Here is a 26515-nt window from a genome sequence, read left to right on the forward strand (position 1 = left end):
TACTGCCTCTGAAATATATATGTCTATAAATTTGAAAAATTCTAAGTTTGAGCAGAACTTGACCAAGCTAAATGGTTGTTATTATTGGTCAGAATTAGTTTCAAATGAAACAGAATGCATGAGAAGCATCATGAAAAGACAAAGAAAAAAATATGGTGTTGTTAAACATAGTATAATACAGTAAGTAATAACATATCTACATTTGTTTCCCAATAGATAAGAACTACTTGAAGCAGCAATTAGTGCAATTACACATTTTAAATTATTTCACAATAGAATACATAAGTAATAGTCCTCTCCAACCTTTGCCTGTTGTTCACTTACAGGGACATTATTGTAAAATACTAATTTCCAACAGAAAAACAACCTTGCTGTTTGTTTTATAAAAAAATGTATAATATGATAAGAACAATGAGATGACATTTGGTTACACCGGGGATTCCTTAACATTTCTATATAAGATCATCAACTGACTAACAGTTAATTATCCTTGTAGCATCTGACTACAAAACCTTTATGCCATAGCAGAGAAACAAAAGGGTAAGCAATTGAAAGTAGAAAAAAGTAACAAAATATGAATGTCACAGTCAATCAGTGAGATCAATGAAGCTCATCAATTGACTCCTGACTTTCAATGTCTTGAAATAAAACAAGGTTGGAAAATATATTCTTTTGGTACAAAATCAGTGGAGTGAGTTATTCTGTATAGTAGTATCCTAGCCACAAAAAGCTTCAGAAGAAGAATTTCAGTGGGTGGCCCTATTGTCATCATTGCCTAATTTCCAATTTTCTAAGAATTTTTGTAACAATGACTCAGGGACTTTGACTTTCATTTATTCACAACACCATGTGGATCTGCTCAACAAAAAGGAAGCTTCATGTATGAAACTCAGGTTGGAGACAGTAGCAGAGATGCCATGAAGGTATGTAAATACCTCCTACTACAATTCGTTGAAGAGATAGAGGCATGAATAAATTTACTACTCTTAAAATTATACATAAAGCAAACAAAAGCAGAGTGGGTTATAAATAAAAGATGACAAAGTAAATATGGGGTGATCAGCATAACAATTGTGTATCCAAAGCATTTGAGAATGTGTTATCTCTTGTAGGTTTGAAGGAGACAATTTAATGTCACATAGAACATAAACTTCTAAGAGTTCAGAGTGTTATTGAAAATATGATCAATAATAAAATCGTAAATACATTTATCCCAGATCATTTGGCAACTGCTATGAATAAACCAAAAGCAAGGGCCAACAAGCCAAATCTGCCAGACTGCTGTTTCTGGAATCAAAAGTTTGGAGAATTGGAGTCAATTTGTTTTTATATCATCTCTTAATGATCTAGGGTTATAATGGCCACATTACATAGTTAAAACACAGACCTTATGACCCCAGAGACCTAGAATATTTACTTTCCTGGTCTTAAAAAAAAAAAAAAAAAAAAAAAAAAAACACCAAAAAAAACTGCTGAATCCTAGCTTAACAAACCCAACATAAGTGTACATGTACAATGTTGAATAGAAACTGGTTATATTATACTATGATGTTTAATCTTTTAAAATATAGTACACTCCAGACAAATGCACTATCAAAGTGGTATTTGAGTCCTTGTATATCTTAATCTAATTATATATTTGAGTCCTTTTATTCCTACTTTCCGTCTCTTCTGTAATCTTCCAAGAATCAACTTCCCCATCAATGCCTCAAACCCAACTCTCCATTCTAAATTGTTGGCTTCCCAGTAAACTTAGTTATGACATAGTTTCAAAGTTTTCCATTCCCTACAACATTGGAAATTTCCTAAATCTGAAGTTCCCTCTCTGTGGTGAATCATAGTAATAATATGTTCTCAATAATTTGTTTGTTGCATTATAGCAGTGTGGTAGCCAGGGTCCAACTGTTCTAACCACTGGGGAAAATATAACCCCAGCCTGAGAGTACCCAAAGGGATAGATATGCTAGCTGCAGCTGTCTGAAAAACAATTGAGAGATATAATTTTGGTTTTATAAGGTAAGCAAATATGAGTAATACACTTTAGTCTGTTGCATAAAGTCCGAGTTTAAACTCACAAGCATTCTCCAGGGGTACTGAGAGGCCAAATCCTGCCAGACCTGTTGGACATTAAGAAGCCTTATTCATTACAGGATGTGCTAAGGGACTCAGTTCTGAATCCCAATAACAAAGTATTTGTCCCTCGTTGAGAATTCATATGTGATTTCTTTTGTGTAGATATTTGGAACTGGATTTGGCATAGGAATTACAGTAACTGAGTTGAGGCAGACTGATTTTGATTCTGGGACTATAACATAATCACAAATAACTGGAAAGCAGAGAGCCACTGAAGTAATGCCAAAATGGTCAATTCCTTAGTCAGTGGCCAAAAACATATTGGGTCCAATAAATCAGAAACAACAAGTATATACCCAGAGAGAATATGACCTAGTTTATTGTGTGTGGGTTGATGTCATATTAATTTTTATTTGGCTCTGGACCATTATATATCCTAAAGTCATCTACTAAAAGTACAACAGAACATGTGGATCCAGGTGAGATGAATCTCAATTCCCGAAGCACCAACACTCTCAATCCCCTGTGCTCCAAGTTCCTCAAGTCTGAGGAAGTGAATAAATCATACCTGGCTCTTCTGTATGAGCTCCAGTTTTGACTACATTCACTGTATCTCTTCTTCTTGCTTCTTTCTGTACTGATGCTTACTTTTAAGAGTATCTTCTTGAAAGAGGAGGTTGAAAAGACTTATGGAGGCAACTATCATAAGATCACACATGACCCTTTTAACATATGTATTTGAATATGCAAGATAGGTTAATCTTTTATACATAATTTTACATACTATCACTTACTTTGAAAAATATTTCAGTATTATATTCTGTCAACAGTCTATTTATTGCATGAGTAATTAAAAGGTACATAGTAATTTATAATACTGATAATATATTTATAATTTATACTTACAATTTAATATATAATTACAATTTAAATATCAGTAATCTTTACTGACATTTTGTTACATATACAATGTTATGCAGATCATGTATCATTACTACTTTAGGCTAAGTTTTAATAAATGTGATTTTTCTGATATGTGACTCAAGTGGTATAGCCCTCATGTTAAACTCATATTATTCTTTAGTTAAATTATCCAGTTATCCACTAGCAAGATTATTCCAGTCTTTGAACCTGTCCAAAACATACCTATCAAAGGTAGAAAAGGAGTAAGACTTCCCAGGTGGAAGCACCCCATAATTACAACGACCTGCACTACAATTACACCCATGAGTCAGCAAATTTTATTCTGGTTTTAATGTAAATGCACATCATTCAACCAGGATAAAATTACATGTAACACAAAGATAGACATCAATGTTCAGAGACCTATTTGACCCTGATTGAAGGAGAAAGGCTGGGAATCATAGAAGTCAACTATTGGTCCTTAAACTTGTCTGCCATACCTTGTTTTCTGGAACAGTTCCAGTTTTCCACCCTTACCAGTGTCTGGGTACTCACAGGTACACATGCAGTCCTGAGCAGTAGTTACTGCTCCATTGTGTCCATGGTGTTTTAACCCCCAGCTTGTACACAGGAATAAGGACTCTCTTCTTTCTTTTTCTCTTATTTTTTATGATACTGGGGAGCCCATAGCCACACACATGCTTGGCAAGTATTCTATCATCATGGAGCCTCAACCCCAACCTTCTTTTGATTTTATGGTGAGACAGAATCTGAATAAGTTACTCAACATGATGAACTCGCTTTGTATCAAGGCCAAACTTGAGCTTGTGATCTTATTTCCTCAGCCTTCCAACAGCTAAGATTATAGGCCTACACTATCAGGCCCACTCTAAATTAATTATGTAGGCAATTCAGCCTTCTTTCTTTTTTAACTAGGGAGTAAGTGTAGGGGAGTACATTAATCCTACCTCTCAAGTTCTCTTACTGCTTAATTTTAAGTTCAAATGATTGTTTCCGAAAAGGAATGGGAAATTTTTCAAAACACACAACATTTTGTATTATTCCACAATCTGAACCATTTTGTTTGCTTCTTAATTTTTTTTTATTTTATTATAAACTTTAATAAGTCTCTAACATGTCAAATATTAAAAATTCTAGCCAGATGTGGTGGCACATGCCTTTATAGCCCAACAGTCAGGAGGCTGAGGTAGGCAGTTTCCAGTGAATCCATGGTCAACCAGGGGCTACAGAATGAATTCCAGATCAGTCTGGGATAAAGCGAGACCCTGATTCAATGAAAGAATGAATTAATAAATATGCAAAAGTTTTATAAAATTGTAGCAAAAATTCCTCTAGAACCACAGCACAGGTATAAAATAATCAAAATCAAAATCAGAAGTCTTTACTTCTAAAACATGATTGCCATTTTCTGAGTTATCTATTACTTTATACTAACTTCCAAAATCAATAAAAAGCAACAAATTAGTAGTAAAGTATGCCAATTAAATAATTTAACAATTCCCAGTGTGAACTCAAACAAAGATATAATCAACCCAGCCATGAAAATACAGTAATTCCAGCATTTTGGATGATGAGGTAAGAAGATCATAAATTTCAGGCCAGGGTAAGCTTGACACACACAGTAAGATCTTGTCTCAATAAAAAAATTCCATGCTACATACATTTTATAATATGCAGGAGCCCTTTGGTGTCACTTAGTTACATAAAATATAAACTACTAACCTAACAACCCATTTTCACATCCAAATCTATAATTTTTTTTCTAGAAATATGCATGAAAGTATTAATTTGCATGCTGTTTTCTGCATTTTAAGATTGTACATGCTAAACCACAGAAGATATTTTTTCATTCCTACCACTACTTTTCTCAGAATCAACAAAGAGTATTATTTCAGATATTTTATATAATTTATATTGAATGAGTTGTTAGCCCTTAATTAAGTTTACCTGCAATCATTGCAGTATCACAAGTCATGATTCTTCACTGATCTTTTTTCTGGACAAAGACTTAAGTTTATTTGCCAAAAGAATGTCTAAAATATTGGGAAATGAGAAGTTCTTCATTGTTATTTCATGTTTATCACATGGTAAGAAACTCATCTCTGTAATAATTTCAGAAGAATATTGGAAAAACCATTTTATTTGTGTAACGAGAACATTTTCAAGTGCATAAAACCTAAATTACTTGTTCAATTAAAATACGCATTCCTGGGCTGGAGAGATGGCTTAGCGGTAAAGCGCCTGCCTGTGAAGCCTAACGACGCCGGTTCGAGGATCGATTCCCCAGGACCCACGTTAGCCAGATGCACAAGGGGCGCACACATCTGGAGTTCATTTGCAGTGGCAGGAGTCTCTGGCGCGCCCATTCTCATTCACTCTCTCTCTGCCTCTTTCTCTCGCTCTGTCACTCTCAAATAAATTAATTAAAATGAGCAAAAAAAATATTTTTAATACACATTCCTTAAATTAAGTTCACATCTTCAAATCTAAAGAATTCTTATAAGAAATGGTATTTTGAATATGAAATATTGATTAAAGTTATCGATAATTACCCAGAAGGAAGGTACATTATGACTTTATTTCTTTCTAAGAATTTTAGTAATCAGAGATAAGAATTTTCATTAGTCATCGTAATAAACAATGTACCAAAGAATTAATCATAACCACCTTTCCAAGCAGAGCTGATTTTATTCACTTGTTTATTGCTATGCTAGGTCAATATACTTTTCTATTACCACAGATATTAAATTGTCTATAAAAGGCCACATTTGTTAAGCAAAATTTTTTCAGTTGATCTTCACTGAAACCTAAAGTGACACACAACAGTTAATCTCATTTAACATAGTAGAACTGAGCCTTTGAAAAGTTTTGATTTCACCCAAATTTACTTCTAAAATTTAAGAAGCATACATAGGAACAGGGTCTGAAAGGCAGACTACAAATCTGGTGCTTATACCCAGCTAAAGGATACATGCTGACACAACCCATATGTCTGATTCCACTTACAACAGAATCTATCAATCCATGTAGATCTGGAGAGCATTACCTAAAAACTAGCCTCTGAAATTCCACAGAGGCATTTGACTCTAAAACCAGAGCACGGGCAAAGTTTTCCCAGAGTAAGTATCCTCTAAGTACTCTTAGGGGCTGAGCAGAAGCTCAGTTAACAAAATGTCTTACCTTGCAAGCATGAGAAGTTGAATTCCGTCCCTAAACCCATACAGAAAAGCAATCCTCATACATGTTTTTATAATCCCAGCACTGGGGAGGTGGAAACAGGTAGATGATCCCTGGTACTCCATAACCAGCCAGTGTAGCCTATTTGGTGAGCTCCAAACCAATGAAATGCCCTGTCACAAAAAAGTAATGACAGGCTGGAGAGACAATTTAGTGCTTAAGTCACTTGCCTGCAAAGCCAAAGGACCCAGGCTTGATTCGCCAGGACGCACATAAGCCAGATGCAGAAGTTTGTGTATGTGTCTGCAATTCATTTGAAGCAGCTAGAGGCTTTGGCATGCTCTCTCTCTCTCTCACACACACACACACAGACACACACACGCACACACTTTCTTTCACTGTCTCTCTCAAATAAATAAAGAAAAAATTAAAAACATATACATACACACAAAAAAATGAATAAAAAAACTGGAAGATGAAAAAGTTCAGTAAGAGTAGGAAGGGTAATAGGGCAGTGAATGTGATCAAAATGCATTGTATACATGTATGGAATTGTCAAAAAGTAAATAATAGAAATAGGAAATGAATAAATGAAACCTTGCTTGAATGTGGTAGCTGTGGTCATCTTCAGCACTTGTGATCCTTATTGATTGTATTCATTGTCTTGTCATCAAAACCAGGCTCTGCTATATGAGCCCTCTTCAGATTAGGGCATGATGCTTTTGAGTTCAACGCCAGGATTGTCCCAGGCAGACTTTCCCTAATAGTGACATAATGGTTTCATGTGTTTTGACTACAACACTTATAAGTATTTAAACTCAACTCACCTTGTAGATTAATATACTTTCTTAATACAAATCCCCACATGACAAGTATTTATCAGTTATTTCTAAAAATTGTAAATTCCAATTACTGTGACTCCATTCATGAATAAGCCACTAACTGAGGTATGTAAGTTGTTTGTTGTTTTTAATTCTAGTTCAAAGACCCAAAGTCATGACGAATTCCAATCACACTCCTAGAAGTGAGTACTAAGGTAATAAGAAGTAGCTGCTTTTATGGTACAGCATTAGAGATATGAATGTGTTATTTCTAGTGTGTTGATACACAGTGTATCAGCCTTTAGTTTATACATCAAATACAGCACCTTATACTATAAATTTAATAGAAAAAAATAGCATATGTAATTTTAACAGTATCACAAAAATGCTAGTCAATGGTTGCATAAATCTTTAAAAGATTGTCATATGAAATAGCATTCTCTTATCCATGAGGAACACATTCCAAAAACCACAGTAGGTGCCTAAAACTACAGAGAACACTCAACTCTACATCTAGTATGTTTTTCATTCATTCATTCATTGATGATGGATGATAGATATTAGAACATACACAATGGGGATTAAAATTATAACATGTGATTTCATGAGTTAGAGATCACAAACATGTAATCTATTCAAACATAAAAATTAATGAGAGTAATAATAATCAGAATTCCTTTTAAACAATACAGATAATGCACAATTTTCTTCATAACTACCTTATTGAGCCATATAACAGGTAAAACAGAATTTAGAGTTTATATTTTAGTTCAGTTTTAGCTTGATACTTCATTGATATTAAAAAATATATAAAGTGAGCTTTATTTTAATGTGAAGATAATATTATAGAAATGATACTAAAGTAGTTTGATAAATATACTATATAAATGAATAATAGTCTGTGTTCTGCAAGTAACTCAAAAGTGGTTACAATTTCTTCTCAAGAACAAAGAAATAAAAAAGATAAATCATTTCAACAGAGCAAAGAATAAACAGTATGGCCTAAGTTGTTCAGTGTCAAAATGCATGTAGAGGTGGCTAAATTCCAAGTGAAGGAAATTACAATTCTGGATATTATAACTAGCCAGTGTGGCAATTAGTCATGAATATAATAGAGATTTTCTCTGTGGCTACACCCCTTGAAGAATCTGTCATTTAAAAGAACCTTCACTTTTAAGGTTTCATCAAGTTAATTAATGCCAAAACATAAATAAATCAAAGGAAAAAACCATCATACAATGACTGGATAACTTATTGAATGTTTTAAACATGCAAATGAGCAATTACGGCAATTGTAGCTACTAAAAGGAGATAAATGTTAGATAGCTTGACAAGGCTGTCAAGATAAATTAAGTGGCTAAGACATGAAGGTTATAAATGTGTATTTTGTGTAATGAACTGATCAGCAAACATTTAAGTGTTTATAAAATATAACATTTCTACTGCTAGATACAATTAAAGCTAAAGAAGTAAAACATCCATTTCTACAGATAAATGTGATAACATCTATCATGACTTTCATAAATACAAAATGAACCATATTTAATCTTTATATTTTCAAATAATTGTTTTTTAAAAATATATTTATTGACAACTTCTATGATTGTAAACAATATCCCATGATAATTCCCTTCTCCCCCCACCTCACTTTCCTCTTTGAAACACTCTCTACCATATCCCCTCCCACTCTCAATCAGCCTCCCTTTTATTTTGATGTCATAATCTTTTCCTCCTATTATGATGGTCTTCTGTAGGTAGTGTCAGGCATGGCAAGGTAATGGATATCCAGGCCATTTTTGTGTATGGAGGAGCACGTTTTAAGGAGTCCTACCTTTCCTTCGACTTACATTCTTTGCACTGCCTCTTCTGCAATGGACCTGAACCTTGGAAGTTGTGATAGAGATATTTCAGTGCTGAGCGTTTATCACAGAGTTTCTATACATTCCCTAAGTTATTGTTATGTAAGGAGCCGGGGAGCATTAGCAATCTGAATTTACCTAACTTACTCTTGATTTATACTTCAGTAGGTTATTATTAAAAGAAAGCTTAATTTTAAAATATTATTCTTCTTAAGTTTTAAATGCATTATTCATTGGACAGTCATTAACCCAGTATAAAAACATTATTTCTTAATATTTGATGGAACATGATTTAGGAAACAATGTTTTAAAATACATAATTTTGTTGTGAGAGAACTTCAAGACAAGTTCAGGCTAATAAAATAAAAAAAAACTGTTGCTCATGCCAACTCCAATTTACTGGGTAAAACAATATTGCATTAGCTTTAAAGTAGCCATTGCTGTTTCCTTCACAAAACTATTGCTGATCATAAGTAACTATCAGTATGCCAGATCTCCCTGTTCTTCCCCCTCTCCCCACTCTTCCTCCAAGTTCCCTGTCTGGGTAGGTTGCCCTAGGCTGGCTTGGGGCTGTCTTGACCCAGTGAGCTTGCTATGGCAGCAGGTGCCTTGCTGTGCCTTCTTGATCAAGCAGTCCCTGCTTCCCCAGCTAGTAGATCTCCAGCTCCACTCCGGAGGGTGCACACACAAATTGAGTAGGCCAGAGTTCCTGGTAGGTCTACCACCTCCCTGGTACCTGTACCCCTGCTACTACTTTGGGGAAGCCTGGTAACTGTGTGTGGGCTGTAGAAACAGGCCTTTCCCTCTGGTTTCCCGAGTGGGCCCTGGATACCTAAATCCCAATTCCCCTGAGTCAGAGGGTGCACTGGCCACTGTAGAAGCAGATCTCTTGCCTCTGGCTCTCTAGCTTCCTGGCTTCTGGTTCCCCAACTCGTGATCCCTGTGTGCTGAAGAGTACATGTTAGTGGAGTGAGTAGACCAGAGCTCCCATTTCCTCACTTCCCAGTTCCCTAGGTACCTTTGATGTACCTGCAATCTCCACAATTTTCACATCTGTGGTTATAGCCCCATCATACACCAATCTGGTTCATATTTAAAAAAGAAAACCCTCTGAAAATCCTACAAGGACAAATACTTGCTTCTCCCTCAATAGAATAAAATGTTTCCCCAAGGTGGGTAGACCACAGCACAAAGAAAACACAATGAAATTCACACAACTGAGAGATCTCCACCAAGGATGCCTAGTCCCACAATGGAAGCCTAAATGAAATCATGGAGAAATCAATAGAAATTTAATCACAAAATGAAAATACAAAAACCAATGTAACCCTGATCAAAAGAATTGCTGAACTGAAAGCAAACCATCAAAAAACCAACAATCATATGACCAAAATTGAGCAGAATCATCTCTTAGAGCATTCAGCGTTTGACAGTCAGCTTACCTTAATTGAAGAAAATGTTAGAAGCCTCAATGAAAATAAATGAATTGAAGGTAAGTCAACAAATGCATTATCTCAATAACCAATTTATTAAGCTTAATGAAGACTTGATCAAATGCAAGAATGAATTCCAGGAAGCATCTAGAAAACAAGAACTTGAACTTTAATTGTATCTCAAAAAAGAGATAGAGGACTGAGAACTGTAGAAATGGCTGAGCAATTAAGGCACTTGCCTACAAAGCCGAAGGACCCAGGTTCAATTCTCCAGGAACCATGTAAGACAGTTGCCCAAGGAGGAGATTGCATCTGGAGTTTATTTTCAGTGGCTACAGGCTCTGATGCACCCATTCTCTCCCTCTCCCTCTCTCTTTCCTCCTACCTATTTTTGAATCTCTCTTGAAAATAAACAAAAATTAAGAAAGAGATGGATATGGTGCAAAATAACAACAGAAAATGAAAATCAAATAGAGCTTATAAAAACCTCCCTAGAACCTCTCATGTGAAAGACAGGACCTCTGATCTGAGAGACAAGACAGAAGAAATTGATCAGGAAGCCAAAAAATTTGCTAGGTTCAAAAAATTAAGTGAACAGAATATGAGGGAACTGTGGGATATCCTAAAACGACCAAACAGCTGGATCATGGATATACCAGAGTAGAAGACATCCAGGCCAGTGGCATATAAAATATATTTAACAAAATTATTGAAGAAAATATTCCCAGTCTCTCAAAAGAGAGGCCTATCCAGATATAAGAAGCTCACAGAACACCAAATGGCCAAGACCAAAGAAGAAACTCTCCAAAGAACATAATAGTTAAAACTATTAACAATGAAAACAAAGAGAGTGCTAAAAGCAGCAAGAGAAAATCAACTAACTAGATACAAAGACAATCCTATCAGAATTACATCAGATTTCTCAATGGAAACCAAGAAATCCAGAAGGGCCTGGAAAGGAACACTTGAAATTCTAAAAAACTATGTCTTCCAACAAATGTTACTCTACCCAAAAAAAGTATCCCTCATAATTAGATGGTGAAAGGAAAACTTTCTATGACAAAAGTCAACTCCATGATTCTATGAACACAAAGCCAAACCTATAGAGAAAATGCCACACAGAAGAGTAAAATAACCAATCTCAGAAAGACCAAATTAACCAAAACCAGAGCAGTAGAGAAGGCTCAAAAAAAAAAAAGCAAATATTTTCTCCCATTCTGTGGGTAATCTATTGGCTTTGCTTATTGTATCCTTGTCTGTAAAGAAACTCTTCATCTTCATGTGATCCCATTGGTTGAGTGACTGTTTAAGATCGTGAGCTACTGGGGTTTTGTTCAGGAAGTCATTTTCCATTCCTATATCATGGAAAGTACTTCCTAAATTTTCTTCCAGTAGTATTCGAGTTTCTGGTCTTATATTGAGGTCGTTGATCCATTTGGATTTCAGTGTAGTGCATGTTGAAATGTGTGGATCGAGTTTCAGTTTCCTGCATGTGGTTATCCAATTTGTCCAGCAACATTTGTTGAAGATGCTGTCATTTTACCAGCCTATATTGTTTGGATCTTTGTCGAATATCAAGTAGCTATAGTTGCTTGACCCAAAGCCTGGGTCCTCAAGTCTATTCCATTGGTCTATACTCCTGTTCTTATGTCAGTACCATGCTGTTTTTATTCCTATGGCTTTGTAATATAGCTTTAGATCAGGTATAGTGATGCCACCAGTGGTATTTCTTTTGCTGAGGATATGTTTGGATATGTGAGGCCTTCTGCCTTTCCATATGAACTTTGAGATCATTTTTCTGTCTCTGTGGAGAACACTGCAGGGATTTTAATTGGAATTGCATTAAATCTATATATTGCCTCTGGTAGGATTTTCATCTTCACAGTGTTAATTCTGCCTGCCTATCCAGGAGCATGGGAGGTCTTTCCCATTTCTCAAGTCCTCCTCAATTTCTTTTTTGAGTGTTTTTATGTTTTCTTTGTACAGAGCTTTCAATTCCTTGGTTAATGTTATTCCAAGCGATTTTTGTTGTTGTTGTTATTGAAAATGGGACTATGTCCCTTATTTCTTTCTCTGTATCTTTGTCATTTGCATATAGAAATGCTACTGATTTTTGTGCATTGATATTGTATCATGCTACTTTGCGATAGGAGTTAATCGCCTTCAGGAGTTTTGGGATGGAGTCTCTCAAGTCTCTTACATATACAATCATGGCATCGGCAAATAGAGCTAACTTAACTTCTTCCTTTCCAAGTAGTATCCCTTTTATTTCCTTCTCCTGTCTTATTGCTTGAGCTAGGAGTTAAGTACTATATTGAAAAGCAGAGGTGAGAGAGGAAAACCCTGTCTTGTTCCTGACTTTATGGGAATTCCTCCAGTCTCTCTCCATTAACTCTTATTTGGGCCTTCGAAGCTTTATATATTGCCTCTATTATTTTAAGATATGAACCTACCATGCCAATTCTCTCTAATGTCTTGATCATGAAGTGATGTTGTATCTTGTCAAAGGCTTTTTCTGCATCTATCGAAACTATCATGTGGTTTTTATGTTTAATCTTGTTTATGTGGTGTATTACATTGACAGATTTCTATATGTTGAACCACCCTTGTGTTCCTGGGATAAATCCCACTTGGTAAAGATGGATAATGCTTTTTATGTGTTGTTGAATTCAGTTTGCGAGGATTTTGTTCAGGATCTTTGCATCTAAGATCATTAAGGAAATAGGCTGGTAGTTTTCTTTTCTTGTGGCATCTCTGCCTAGAAGCCTAATCTCTAGAATCTACAAAGAACTCAAAAATCTAAACAGTAATAAGTCAAACACCCCACTCACAAAATGGGGCAAAGAGCTGAGCAGGCAGTTCACAGTGGAAGAAACAGAAATGGCAAAAACACACTTAAGAAAATGTTCATCATCCCTAATCATTAGAGAAATGCAAATAAAACAACTATGAGATTCCATATTACTCCAATAAGAAGAGCAAACATCAAAAAACCAAATGAAAATAAATGCTGGCAAGGATGTGGAGGAGTAAGAACACACTGTTGGTAGGACTGTAGGATGGTACAACCACTTTGGAAAGCAATATGGAGACTCCTGCAAAAGCTGGCTATAGAGTTGCCAACAGACCCAGTTATTCCCTTTCTGGGCATCTACTCTAAAACCTTCAAATCACAGCACAGAGATATTTGCTCAACCATGTTTGTAGCGGCTCAATTCGTAATAGCTAAGAGCTGGAATCAATCCAGATGTCCATCACTAGAAGAATGGATAACTAAGATGTGGTATATCTACACAATGGAATTCTACACAGTAGTAAGAAAAAATGACACAAAGAAATTTGAGGAAAAATGGTTGAACCTGGAACAGATCATCTTCAGTGAACTTACCCAATCACGGAAAAAAAAAAAAAAAAAAGCCACATAGACTCATTCATCTACAGTACCTAACCTGAATCTACCCAAGATAGCATACATAGCCAGCAAGCATCTCATGGAATAGACACTAGGATGGATGGGGAAGGAGGGGAGGGCATAGAAGGGGTGGGAAACAGTAATTTAGACCCAAATGGCAATGGTACCATAAAATTCAACTTCATAAAAGGCAGCCCAAATGGTTGAACCCTCACCAGGCCCTTATAGGAAACACCTGAACCACAAGACACTGGAGAGGGTAGGATCAAGTCTAACCTAAATTCTCTACATCTTCCCTCCCTCCCTCTTCCTCTCACTCTCTTTCTCCTCCCTAACTCTTGAATATTAGTTATATTCTTCCTCATTTTCTTAGTTGTCACTGACCTGTGACTCCCAGTACCAGCATGGGGCTATCATCCACAATGAGATTTTGATCAGAAAAACCTACAAGGTTTCCTAAAAGAATGACAGATTTCTGTCAGAGTACTTGATGACCCACCAAGTGTTCTTGGTAAGACCCTATTGGTGAAGACACCATATGCAACTGACACATAAAATGGAACAGCATGGCTGGAAGCCAGGAGAAAGTCAGTCACAAGACAATCAGTGTGTCTAGTGCCAGAAGGTTCTACATGGGTGACTGGGGGAAATAACCAATATCTCTTCAAGCAACTCATGGTCTAACCTACTTAGCCACAAATAACCTGTTGTGATGCCCACACAAGTGCAATAGTGGCACACAGCCATGGTGGGGAACCAACTGCTCTTGATTTGGCTAACTGATCCCCTCAGTGGTACAGCACCCATAGCTGGAGGTGGAAAACAAGTCAGAATCATATCCAAACATAAACCCTCTCTCTTATATCAAGCCACCATCAATCATGGGCTACAAGAAGGCCTACACCTATTAAACTCTTTATTAAAAAAAAAAGTAAGGGCTATTTCATTTGTCCTGGAACTAACTTTCTCTCCGTTGGAGATTCTGCTTCTCTTTTTCAGATAGATGCAGATCCTAAGGAGAGAGCCACCCCATCATACATCAAAAGGGCCCTGTCTGAAACTAAGGAAAATTAGCACAACAAGCAAGGTGCTGTTTTCCTGATGAAACGGATACCAGCACAAGGGGGAAGGAGATCAACACAGAGTAAAATCAACTCCTACCAAATCAGAGAGCCAGAGCCTCAGAGACGCCCAACACCTCATCACTGAAGCAGACCGAAAATGAACCCAACATAGCTCAGGGAAATTTTGCAGAAGAGGGGGTGTAAAGAATGTCAGAGCCACATGTTGGGTTAGGATATGCAGAGACATTTATTACACCAATAACTGTGGGCTAACCCCACAAGGCATGACCCATATATATACCTCAACAAGGAGGGACCAATGGGTAGGGGTAGGTCATGGATGAGCCTAATAATGGTACCAAACTGCCTGTATTTGCTGAATAGAAAACTAATTAAAAAAATTACAAAACACAAGAAATAAAAACCAAACCCCATAAAACACCTCATCATGGCAAGGATTAAACTGAAGCTCACAGTTATAAACATTAATGGTCTTAACTCACCCATAAAAAGGCACAAGTTAACAGGTTGGATTAACAAAATGGACCCTTCAATCTACTGTCTTCAAGAAATCCACCTCACTATTAAAGACAAACACCTGTTCAGGGTGAAAGGATAGAAAATAATAATACAAGCAAATGGAAATAAGAAACAAGCAGGGCTGGAGAGATGGCTTAGCGGTTAAGCGCTTGCCTGTGAAGCCTAAGGACCCCGGTTCGAGGCTCGGCTCCCCAGGTCCCACGTTAGCCAGATGCACAAGGGGGTGCATGCGTCTGGAGTTCGTTTGCAGAGGCTGGAAGCCCTGGCACGCCCATTCTCTCTCTCCCTCTATCTGTCTTTCTCTCTGTGTCTGTCGCTCTCAAATAAATAAATAAATAAATAAATAAATAAATAAATAAATAAATAAAGAAACAAGCAGATGTTGTTATATTAATATCTGATAAAATAGGCTTCAAAAGTAATCAAAAAGGACAAAGAAGGCCTCTTCTTGCCCATCAAGGGAATGATCCAACATAAGAACATCATAATCATAATTCTATATGTGCCAAACACAGGTGCACTAGAGTTTATAAAACAAAACCTACTTGATAACAAAACAGAAATAAACACCAACACCATCATAGTTGGAGATCTCAATACTACATTATCATCAATAGACATATCCAGTCAGAAAATCAACAGGGAAATAATAGAGCTGAACAACACCAAATATTAACTGAATTAAATGGACATCTACAGAACTTTCCACCCCAACTCTACAGAATACAAATTCTTCTCCATGGAACCTTCTCTAAAATAAACCATATATTAGGTCATAAAACATACCTCCATAAATTCTGGAAAATTGAAGTAACTCCCTGCATCACATCAGATTCAATGGATAAAGCTAAAAGTTAAGAAGAGGCACATCAAGACCTCCACCAGCTCCAGGATAATGAACAACACACTTTTAAACAATGAATGGGTTGTGCCAGACATCAAAAAAGAAATTGGAAAACTCTTAGAGTCGAAAGCTAATGAAAACACAACTTACCAATACTTATGTGACATAATGCAGGCAGTCATAAGAGGAGAATTCATAGTGCTAAATGCCCTCATATCATAGACAGAGAGATCCAAAATTAATAACCTAACTTTCCACCTAAAAGCATTGGAAAAACAAAAAGAGTCCAGCCCTATGATCTCCAGACAGAAAAAAAATAATCAAGATAAGAGCAAATATCAATGAGTTATAAACTAAGAAACCAATTTTTAAGATGATGAAATGCAGAGCTGGTTATTTGAAAAGTAAACAAGATGGATAAACCCCTGGCCCACTATATCAAGCAGAATAAGAGAAGTCTCAAATTAACAAAATCAGAAATTAAAAAGAAGAGTTCACAACAGACATCAGTAAAATTAGAAAAATCATCAGGGCATGGTTCTACAAACTCTACTCCTCAAAATTAAATCATCTGGAAGAAATGGATGAATTCCTAGCCACATGCCACCCACCAAAACTAAACTCAGAGCAGATTAATCTGGCAAGCAAACATATATCATCCATTGAGATTGAAAAGTTAATCACAAACCTCCCTATAAAGAAAAGTCCAGGACTAAATGGCTTCTCAGCCAAATTCTATCAAACCTTCATTGAAGAACTAAAACCAATTTTTCTCAAACTGTTTTGAATAACTGGAGACAAGAAAATGCTCCCCAACTCCTTTCAAGGATTAGAATCATGGCCAGGCGTGGTGGCACATGTCTTTAATCCCAGCACTCGGGAGGCATAGGTAAGAGGATTGCCAAGAGTTCAAGGCCACCCTGAGACTACGTAGTGAATTCCAGGTCAGCCTGAGCCAGAGTAAGACCCTACCTCAAAAAAATAAATAAATAAAATAAAAAGAGAGAGAGAGAGAGAGAGAACTAGAATCACCCTAATACCAAAATCAGACAGAGATGCAACAAGGAAAGAAAACTATTGGCCTATATCCCTGATGAATTCAGATGCAAAAATCCTGAACAAAATCCTCATGAACTTAATTCAACAACACATCAAAAGCATTATCCACCCTGATCAAGTTGGCTTCATTCCACATTGTACGGTTCAACATACAGAAATCAGTTAATGTAACACACCACATAAATAAACTTAACCATAAGAACCAGATGATCATCTCAATTGATGCAGAGAAGGCCTTTGTATAGAGGGCTTATATCTCAACACAATAAAGGTTATATATAAAGCACCCAAATCTCAAATAATACTTAATGGAGACTCAAGGAGTTCCCATTGAGATCAGGAAGAAGACAGGTATGTCCACTCTCACCATTGCTCCTCAACATAGTACTAACAGTATTACACCAAACAGTAAGACAGATGAAAGAAATAAAAGGGATTCCAGGGCTGGAGAGATGGCTTAGAGGTTAAGCACTTGCTTGAGAAGCCTAAGGACCTTGGTTTGAGGCTCTATTCCCCAGGACCCATGTAAGCCAGATGCACAATGTGGTGCATGCATCTGGAGTTCGTTAGCAGTGGCTGGAGGCCATGGTGTGCCATTCTCTATTTATCTATCTGCCTCTTTCTCTCTGTCCGTCTATTACTCTCAAATAAATAAATAAAAATGAACAAAAGAGATTCCAAATGAAAAGAAGAAGTCAAGTTATTTGCAAATGACATGATCCAATATATAACTTATTTAAAGTCTCCATCTCAAAATTTCTAAAGGTGATTAATTCCTTCAGTAAAGTGGCAGGATACAAAATCAATGCATAAAACTCATGCATAAAACTGTATGCAAAGGACAAATACATGGGGAAAGAAATAAGATGCTGTTCCATTTTCAATATCAACAAAAAAAATTAAATACCTTGGAATAACACAAACCAAGGATGTGAAAGACCTAAATAATGAAAATATTTTTTTAAAGTCTCAAGATCAGTCCACCACACTATACCTCAAAAGGGCCCCATCTGAAACTAAGAATAACTGGTGAAACAAGCAAGGGTGCTGTTTTCTTGGTGAACCTGATACCAGCACAGGGATGAAGGAGATTGACACAGAGAATAATCAACTCTTACCAAATCAGATATCCAGACACACATAGCCTCCCAAGACCTCATCACTGAAGCAGACCTAAAATGAACCCAACATAGCTCAGGAAAATTTGTGGAATAGGAGGTGGAAAGAATTTCAGAGCCACATGTTGGGTCAGGCTACACAGAGACATTTCCTCCTACATATAACTGAGGGCTAACTCCACAATTCATGATCCATATACCTCAACAAGGAAGGGCCAGGGGGAGGAAGGAGGACAGTGAAGAGGCTAATAATGGTACCAACTTGACTGTATTCACTGAGTACAAAACTAATTAATAAAAAAAATGAAAGAAAGAAATGAAGGAAGACTTGAGATGATGAAAAGGCTTCCCATGCTTTTCGGTAGGTAGACTTAATATTGTGATAATGACAATTCTAACAAAAGCAATATACAGATTTAATGAAATACCAAAAAATTATGTGGCAGTTTGAATAGATGGACCCCAATATATTCATTTCTTCATTGTTTGTATTCTGCATCTGTAGCCACCTGGATGGAGGCAATGTCACTGTGTGTGTCTTAAGGTGAGGTGGTGGGTTTCAGATTTCAATCTAAAGATATGCAAAGTGTACCTAGCTGGAGTTCCTGAAGTGTGCTGTGCTGGGTGGCTTTTGGCTTGTGCTTCTCTCTCTTTGCTGGGTCCTGTGAAGGAGGGCCAGTTTCTTCTGCCATTATGGAACTTCCCCTGGATCTGTAAGCTTCAATAAATATCCCTTCCTCCATTAAAAAAAAAATACCAGCAGGCTGGAGAGATGGATTAGTGGTTAGGTGCTTGCCTGTGAAGCCTAAGGACCCCAGTTTGAGGCTCAATTCCCCAGGACCCACGTTAGCCAGATGCACAAGGGGGGGGCACGCATCTGGAGCTCGTTTGCAGTGGCTGGAAGCCCTGGCGTGCCCATTCTCTCTCTATCGGCCTCTTTCTCTCTCTCTTTCTCTCTCTCTCTCTCTTTCTTTCTCTCTCTCTCTCTCTCTCTCTCTCTCTCTCTGTCACTCTCAAATAAATAAATAAAAATGAACAAAAATATTTTTTAAAAATACCAGCATCATTTTTCACAGAGATGGAAAAAATGATCACAAAATTCATATGGAATGATTGCAAGGCTGATATTCAAATATATCCTTAGGGAAAATAAAAACACCTCTGGAGGTACCACCATACCTGATCTAAAGCTATATTACAAAGCTATAGTAACAAAAACAGCATGGTGCTGGCATAAGAACAGAAACATAGATCAATGGAACAGAATTGAAGACCTAGATCTTAGTTCAAGTAACTACAGTTACTTGATTATTGACAAAGGTGCCAGTAATGTAAACTGGAGAAAAAATAGTGCCTTCAGCAAATGGTGTTGGACAAATTGAATGATAATGTGTAGGAAAATGGAATAAGACCCACTCATCTCTCCATATACAAAAATCAAGTTCAAATGGATTAAATACTTTAATATATGACTCTTCTCCTACTGAAAGAAAACATATGAGGCAACTCCATGGCATAGGAATGGAAAAAGACTTCCTAAACAAAATACCAGTAGCCCAGGAAATTGAGCAGTCACTCAACCAATAGAATCTGATGAAGCTACAAAGCTTTTGCACAGACAAACACACCATAAGCAGAACCAGTAGATTACCCACTGGGAGAAAATTTTCACCAGCCATACCACTCACAGAAGCCTAATATATAGAATCTATAAAGAACCCCCCCCAAAAAAAACTAAACAATAAAAAATAATCGCCTACCCCAAAAATGGGGCAGAGAAATGAATACAGAGTGCTCAGAATAATTACCAATGGCTAATACACAGTTAAGAAAATGCTCAGGTTCAGTTCCGCCCTCGGCCGGGTGCGCAAGGTCGTGTCCGGAAGTAAAGGGGCCATGTTGATGGGTGACCCCGAGAGAGGTACTGGGAAGAGAGGCGAGTCCTGAAGAGTGGTAGCGAGCGCTCCCCGCGGAGTGTGGCACCCAGCCCCTGTGAGTCCCCCATGGCCCCGTGGAGCCGAGAGGCTGTGCTCAGTCTGTACCGGGCTCTGCTGCGCCAGGGCCAAGAGCTCCGCTACACTGATAGAGATTTCTACTTTGCCTCTGTCCGCCGGGAATTCCGGAAAAATCAGAAGCTCCAGGATCCAGTCGCCCGGGAGAAGCAGCTGGAGAAGGGCCTGGTCTTTCTCCATAGCAAACTTGGGGGTCTTGTTTAGGATACTATTTATTTTCCCCCCTCCTACCCTAATTCCAAAGAGAAGAGGACAAAGGTGCCTTCCTAGACACTCTGGCCCTCTTCCACCCCCACTTCACAGATGCATTAGGAAGCCTCAGGTGAGAGATGGCAGGCGCTGGTGAGTGCAAAGGCAAGAAGGATGACAATGGCATTGGCACAGCCATTGATTTTGTGCTTTCCAATGCCCGGCTGGTGCTGGGGGTGGGTGGAGCAGCCATGCTGGGCATTGCGACACTGGCAGTTAAGCGGGTAAGTGCATACATCTAGGGCCAAGGGTTGGCAGGAGCTAAGGCAGGCGTGTCAGAGTGGAGCTCTTCTGAACAGACTTAGATGCTGCTAATGAGGGTGTAATTCAGTCACTTGACTTGATTAGATAAGTCCCTAAGGAACTCATCAAGTCTGCTTCTAGGACGCTGCCATAAAGAAATCATTGGAGATACAAATAAAGCAGCTTATCCTAGAAAGCAAATAACCCAAGTGTCTTTCCTTGAGTAACTTACTTAAAATAGCAGCTTTACCACATACATGCTCCTGTTTCCCTTTCCAGTTCTATTTTATCATTTATTTTTGAGGTTCAAGGCTGAGGCTGGCCTTGAACTCATAGTGTTCCTGTCTTAGCCTCTGGAGTGCTAGGATTACAGCTGTGAGCCACCATGCCCAGCTTCTGTTTGTTTGTATCTCTCTTTTTTTTTTTTTTTTTTTTTTTTTTTTTTGAGGTTGGGTCTCACTATAGCCCAGGCTGACCTGGAAGTCACTATGGAGTCTCAGAGTGGCGTTGACCTCATGGCGATCCTCCTACCTCTGCTGGAATTAAAGGCTTGTACCTCCATGCCCAGCTTCTCACTTTTTTCAATTTTTTTTTTTTTTAATTTTCAGGCAGGCTCACTCTAGCCCAATTTGACCTGAAGCTCACTCTTGTAGCCCAAGATGACCTGAAACTAAAGGCAATCGTCCTTACCTCAGCGTGCCCAGTGCTGGAACTAAAAGTGTGCCCCACTCTTTCTGGCTTGCTTTCTTAATTTTTTTTATGTTTTGAGTTTCAAGGTAGGGTTTCAGTGTAGCTCAGGCTGACCTGACCTGAAATTCAATATGTAGTCTGAAGGTGATCTTGAACTCACATCGATCTTCCTACCTCTGCCTCCAGAGTGCTGGGGTTAAAGGCATGTGCCTTAAAATTTTTAAAAAAATGTGTGCATGTGTGTACATGTGCCAGGGTCTTTTGCTACTTCAAATGAATGCCAGATGCTCGTTCCAGGTTTTATTTGGTGTTTGGAATTGAACCTGGTTGGGAAGCCTTTGCACACAAGCGCCTTTCACCACTGAGCTGTATGCCCAGCCCAGTCTGTATACTTTTAAAAAAATGTTTGTTTATTTGAGAGAGAAAGGGGGTGGGGGGGGAGAGGAAGGGAGGGAGGATAGAGGAAGGGAAGGAGGGAGAGAGAATGGGTGCTTCAGGGCTCCTAGCCACTGCAGACAAACTCCAGATGTATGCGTCATCTTGTGCATCTGACTTACGTGGGTACTGGAGATTTGAACCTGGGTCCTTAGGCTTCTCAGGCAAGTGCCTTAACTGCTAAACCATCACTCCAGTCCTTGTTTTTTGTTTTGTTTTTTTTCTTTTTTTTTTTTTTTTTGAGGTAGTATCTCACTCTAGCCCAGGCTGACCTGGAATTTACTATGTAATCTCAGGCTGGCCTAGAACTCATGGCAATCCTCTTTCTTCTGCCTCTTGAGTGCTGGGGTTAAAGGTGTGTGCCACCACATCCAGTCCAGTCTGTATTCTTTCTATTTAACTTGTTCTTATGTATTGCCCATGTCTTCCTGGACTGGAAGTTCCTATAACCTAGAACATAGTATCTAGAACAATGGCCAGCATACAGCAGCCTGTAAATACAGAGTACCCTCTGTTTCTATGGGTTCCACATCCATGGATTCAGCAAGCCACAGACAAAAAATACTTTCTTAAAAATTGCATATGTGGGGTGGTTTTGGAGTTATGGCTTAGAGGTTAAAGGTGCTTGCTTGCCATCCATGTAAAGCCAGACACAAAAAATGGCACAAGAGTCTGGCATTTTGTTTCCAGTGGCAGAGGCCCTGGTGCGTGCCCATGCCCCCCCCACTGAAATAAATAAAAAAATTGTACTAAACATGCACAGACTTTAAAAAAAAAAGAAAAAGAAAAAGAAAATGCTCAACATCCCTAACCATTAGGGAAATGCAAATTAATACAGCCATGATATTACACCCTATTCCAGTAAGGATAGCAAACATTACAAAATCTAATAATAACAAATGTTGACAATGATGTGGGGAAGGAGGTGTTATGGGGTTCAGTGTCGCACAAGTAAGACCAGCAACTCACAGAATATGAGGCAAACTTTTACTGGGTAAAAAAAAGAAAGAAAAGAAAAACACCTAATAGCATGATATTGTATATATGTAAGTATGATAACAAATTAATGGAGGTGAAAAGGCCTAAGTGAGGTCAGAGGAAGAGATTGAGTAAAGGAAAGTTGGAGGGATGGCTAATCAAAATCTAAGAGGATATAAATAAGTCATATGGAAACCTACTTTTTTAGACAATGGAACACTCAGGAGCCATAGATTGTTACTAGAAAATTTTCAGTGCCAGGGATGGGATATCTTCCAGTGAGTTATTGGCCAGGGTGGTCCCTGATGCCCCCCAAACGTTACAGGCCATTGCCGAGGCCCTTGGTTTCCCACCAGGAATAGATGATAAGATTCTATTGCTGAAGTCTCCACTTACTTGGGCTGCAAGGCCACTGAGAAATCCTGCTGGAACTGAGCTGATAACCTCCTCCATGTAGACCAGCTGACAGGAAGCTTGAAGAAGCCATTCTGCATGCAGTTCAATGGGAGAGAAAGAGAAAAAATCACCAGTGAAGATACTCAACAGTGGATACTGCAAGACTTATATTTTGCCAGCCAGGCCAAATGAACCAATGGGTATAATAGTGGCATGTCTTTCATGGTGGAAATCAACTGCCCTCTAATTGGACTGGAGGCCCTCTCCATGGAACAGAATATATCCCTGATACTGAAATCCTACAACAGGGGTAGCCATGAGCCCTAGGGGTATAATGTCTGGTGTTGTCTGGCTAAATGTATATGCTATGCTCATCAAACTGCCCAGTAAGCACTTCTCTTAATGTTCATACCCATATATTAATGATACTCTCACTTTTGGTAGAGAACCTTCTATTTTTAGATGGCAGTGATCTTGGGATGACTGAGAAAGCACCATGGTGCTGAGAATAAGTGACAGAGGAGTGCTCAGCACTGAAATATCTCAATCACACCTTCCATTGCTCAGGGTCCATTGTGGAAGAGGTGGTGGAAAGAATATAAGAGCCAAAGAAAGGGTAGGACTCCTTACAATGCTCTCCTCTAAACACAAAATGGCCTGGATATCCATGACCTCACAGTACCTGACACTACCTACACAAGACCATCATACTAGGAAGAAAAGATCATGACATCAAAATAAAAGAGACAGTTACTGAGATAGGGAAGGGATATGATGGAGAATGGGGAGAGAGATGGAATTATCATGGGATATTGTTTACAATCATGGAAGTTGTTAATAACAAATAAATAAATTTTTAAAAAGTCTTGTATACCAGACCTGCACCGCAGAGATAATCTCAAGGGGTAGCAGCCCTGAGCTGTTCGGAGTGTCAGATTTTATTGGAAATAACCACATATTAGAAAAACATTCAGGATGGGAGTTAAACCATAAATCACAAGTTACATGTGACAGTTATACCCATAAAACTAAAAGAAAGGTGGGGGAGACTTGTAAACAGATCTGTTGTTCAGTTACAGGAACAGCAGTGTTGGGGGCTGTGAGGTAAGCCTGTGACCAGGAGTCACACTATCTTAAAGAGTTTGCTCAACAATGTAGGCCCCAGGATATGCTATTCATTCCAGCAGAGCCACTTATTTGCCTGCCATTAGCAGAGCCTCCTGTTTGTCTACCATCAGCAGAGCTTCCTACAAGGAAGTGACTTCAACATTTCTCTAGGCTAGATATAAAGAAATGTAGGGAAACATAACATTTTGTTCTCTTTACAGAGGAACCTTAATCCACTTTTGGTAGGAATATAAACTTGTATAACCACTATGGCTATCAATATGAAGATTCATGAAATGAATAAATATAGATCTACTAACAGACCCAGTTATTCTATTACTGAGCATTTATCCGAAATGTTCAATGCTTCACTAGAGAGATATTTGCTCAAACATGTTTACAACTGCTAAATTCATTATAGCTAAGAACTGGTATCAACCCAGGTGCCCATAATTGGATTAAAGGATAAAAAATTGTGGTTATTGGAGAGACATCTGAGGTCTCCAAATCAAGACAAATTTCTGTCAAAGTACTTGATTACCCACCTGAGGCAAAAGCTAAGAACCTATTGCTGAGGACACCATATGCTGTTAACACATGGAGAGACATGGCTGGAATCAAGAAGAGAGCCAGTCCCTACGTAGTCTAGTGCTGGAAAGCACTACATGAGCTATTTGAAGAAAGTGGACAACAAAGGTCTGAATAATTAGAGGTCTCAGTTACTCAGAAGCAAACACCCTGACAGGGTGTACATGCCAATGCAATAGTGGCACACAGCCTGTTTGGGTAATCAATAGCTTTCTGATTGGCTAAGAGATCCACTCAGTGTAAAGAAACTCATGTCTGGACTTGAGAACCAGATCACAATCCTATGGAGACAGAGATTATGTTCTCCAGTGTCAGGCTATCACTAGTCTTTGGATAAAATTGGGGTTATATACATCAAATTGTCCCTAAATTAATAATGTTTACCCCATTTAAACTTATGCTGACCTCACTCTCCATTGGGGAATTTGCTCTTCTTTTTCAGAAGGTAGTGAGACCAGAGAAAATAAACCGCCCCTCACACTTCAGCCAAGGCACAGATGAAACCACAGAGAAATTGGGGAGATGAGTATGAGTGCTGCTTCCGTGCTGAACCTGATAATCAGCACCAGGGTTTAGGATACAGATCCTCAGGATACTCAACACCTACCAAAGCAGAGATACAGAGGCTCCTAAGAGCTCATCACTAAAGAAGCCTTCAAACTCACCCACCATGGCTCAGGGGATTTTGCAGAAAAGGGGTCAGAAAGACCATAAGAGCCATAGGTTGCAACATCATGCCCAGATGCCTTCCCTCCCTGGCAAAACTAACTGACTGGTGCTCTTACAACATATAAACCACAATCCCATAAGGAATACCTGCAACCCCACTGAGGAATATTGCCAACAGAACGAGGGTAGGGATGAGAGAAAAGAGGGTAACAACATGATGTATCCATATGAAATATTTTGTTAAGAATAATAGTAATATTACACATTAAAAGAAGTAACTATCATTTTCAGAATTCACTAATTTGAAGCTATGGCACATGGTAGTGTATCATTGATTTTTACCCTTAATTACACTCTGTTGATAATTTACACCAGATATGTACAATTTTACATTATTTACATGAATTCATTTATAAATGAAAATAAGGTCATAGCATAAGACCTTAGACAAATGCTTTCCCTACTGAGAAAAAGCTGTGGAATATAAGAAATATATATGCATTGAATAACTGTTGACTATGGCTTACCTAGTACATCTATATAGAAATGCATCTTCCAATCGACAATATGTTTTTAACTTTTATCCCATGAGAATATTTTTTCTATTATTCAGTAAGATTATCTCTCCTTATTAACATATATTCAAAAGGTTTCCTAGTATATAGCATAATATATTTAATAATTGTTGTTTTTAATATCATATGATACAGTTCAACTGACAATTTAATGTTGATCAGCTATTGCTTTTGGCTCATCTTTAAGTTCAAAATATTCTATCCCATATTTTAAGAATCACTTAGTTTTTTAATGTATGAGGCAGATTA

General features: G+C 38.0%; 1 protein-coding gene across 1 annotated transcript; it reads left to right on the plus strand.

The window, feature by feature from the left end:
* The first annotated feature begins 20210 nt into the window (after positions 1–20210).
* Positions 20211–20803, plus strand: LOC123464104 (MIEF1 upstream open reading frame protein-like). The gene has a single exon (XM_045160965.1). It carries the CDS (start codon positions 20328–20330, stop codon positions 20538–20540), a length of 213 nt encoding a protein of 70 aa, XP_045016900.1. The 5' UTR covers positions 20211–20327; the 3' UTR covers positions 20541–20803.
* Positions 20804–26515: the final 5712 nt, after the last annotated feature.

The sequence above is a fragment of the Jaculus jaculus genome, chromosome 10 (assembly GCF_020740685.1).
Source record: "Jaculus jaculus isolate mJacJac1 chromosome 10, mJacJac1.mat.Y.cur, whole genome shotgun sequence".
Taxonomy (NCBI): Eukaryota; Metazoa; Chordata; class Mammalia; order Rodentia; family Dipodidae; genus Jaculus; species Jaculus jaculus.

Coding starts and splice junctions, on each gene's coding strand:
- LOC123464104 (XM_045160965.1), top strand. CDS start 20,328: ATGGCCCCGTGGAGCCGAGAGGCTGTGCTCAGTCTGTACCGGGCTCTG.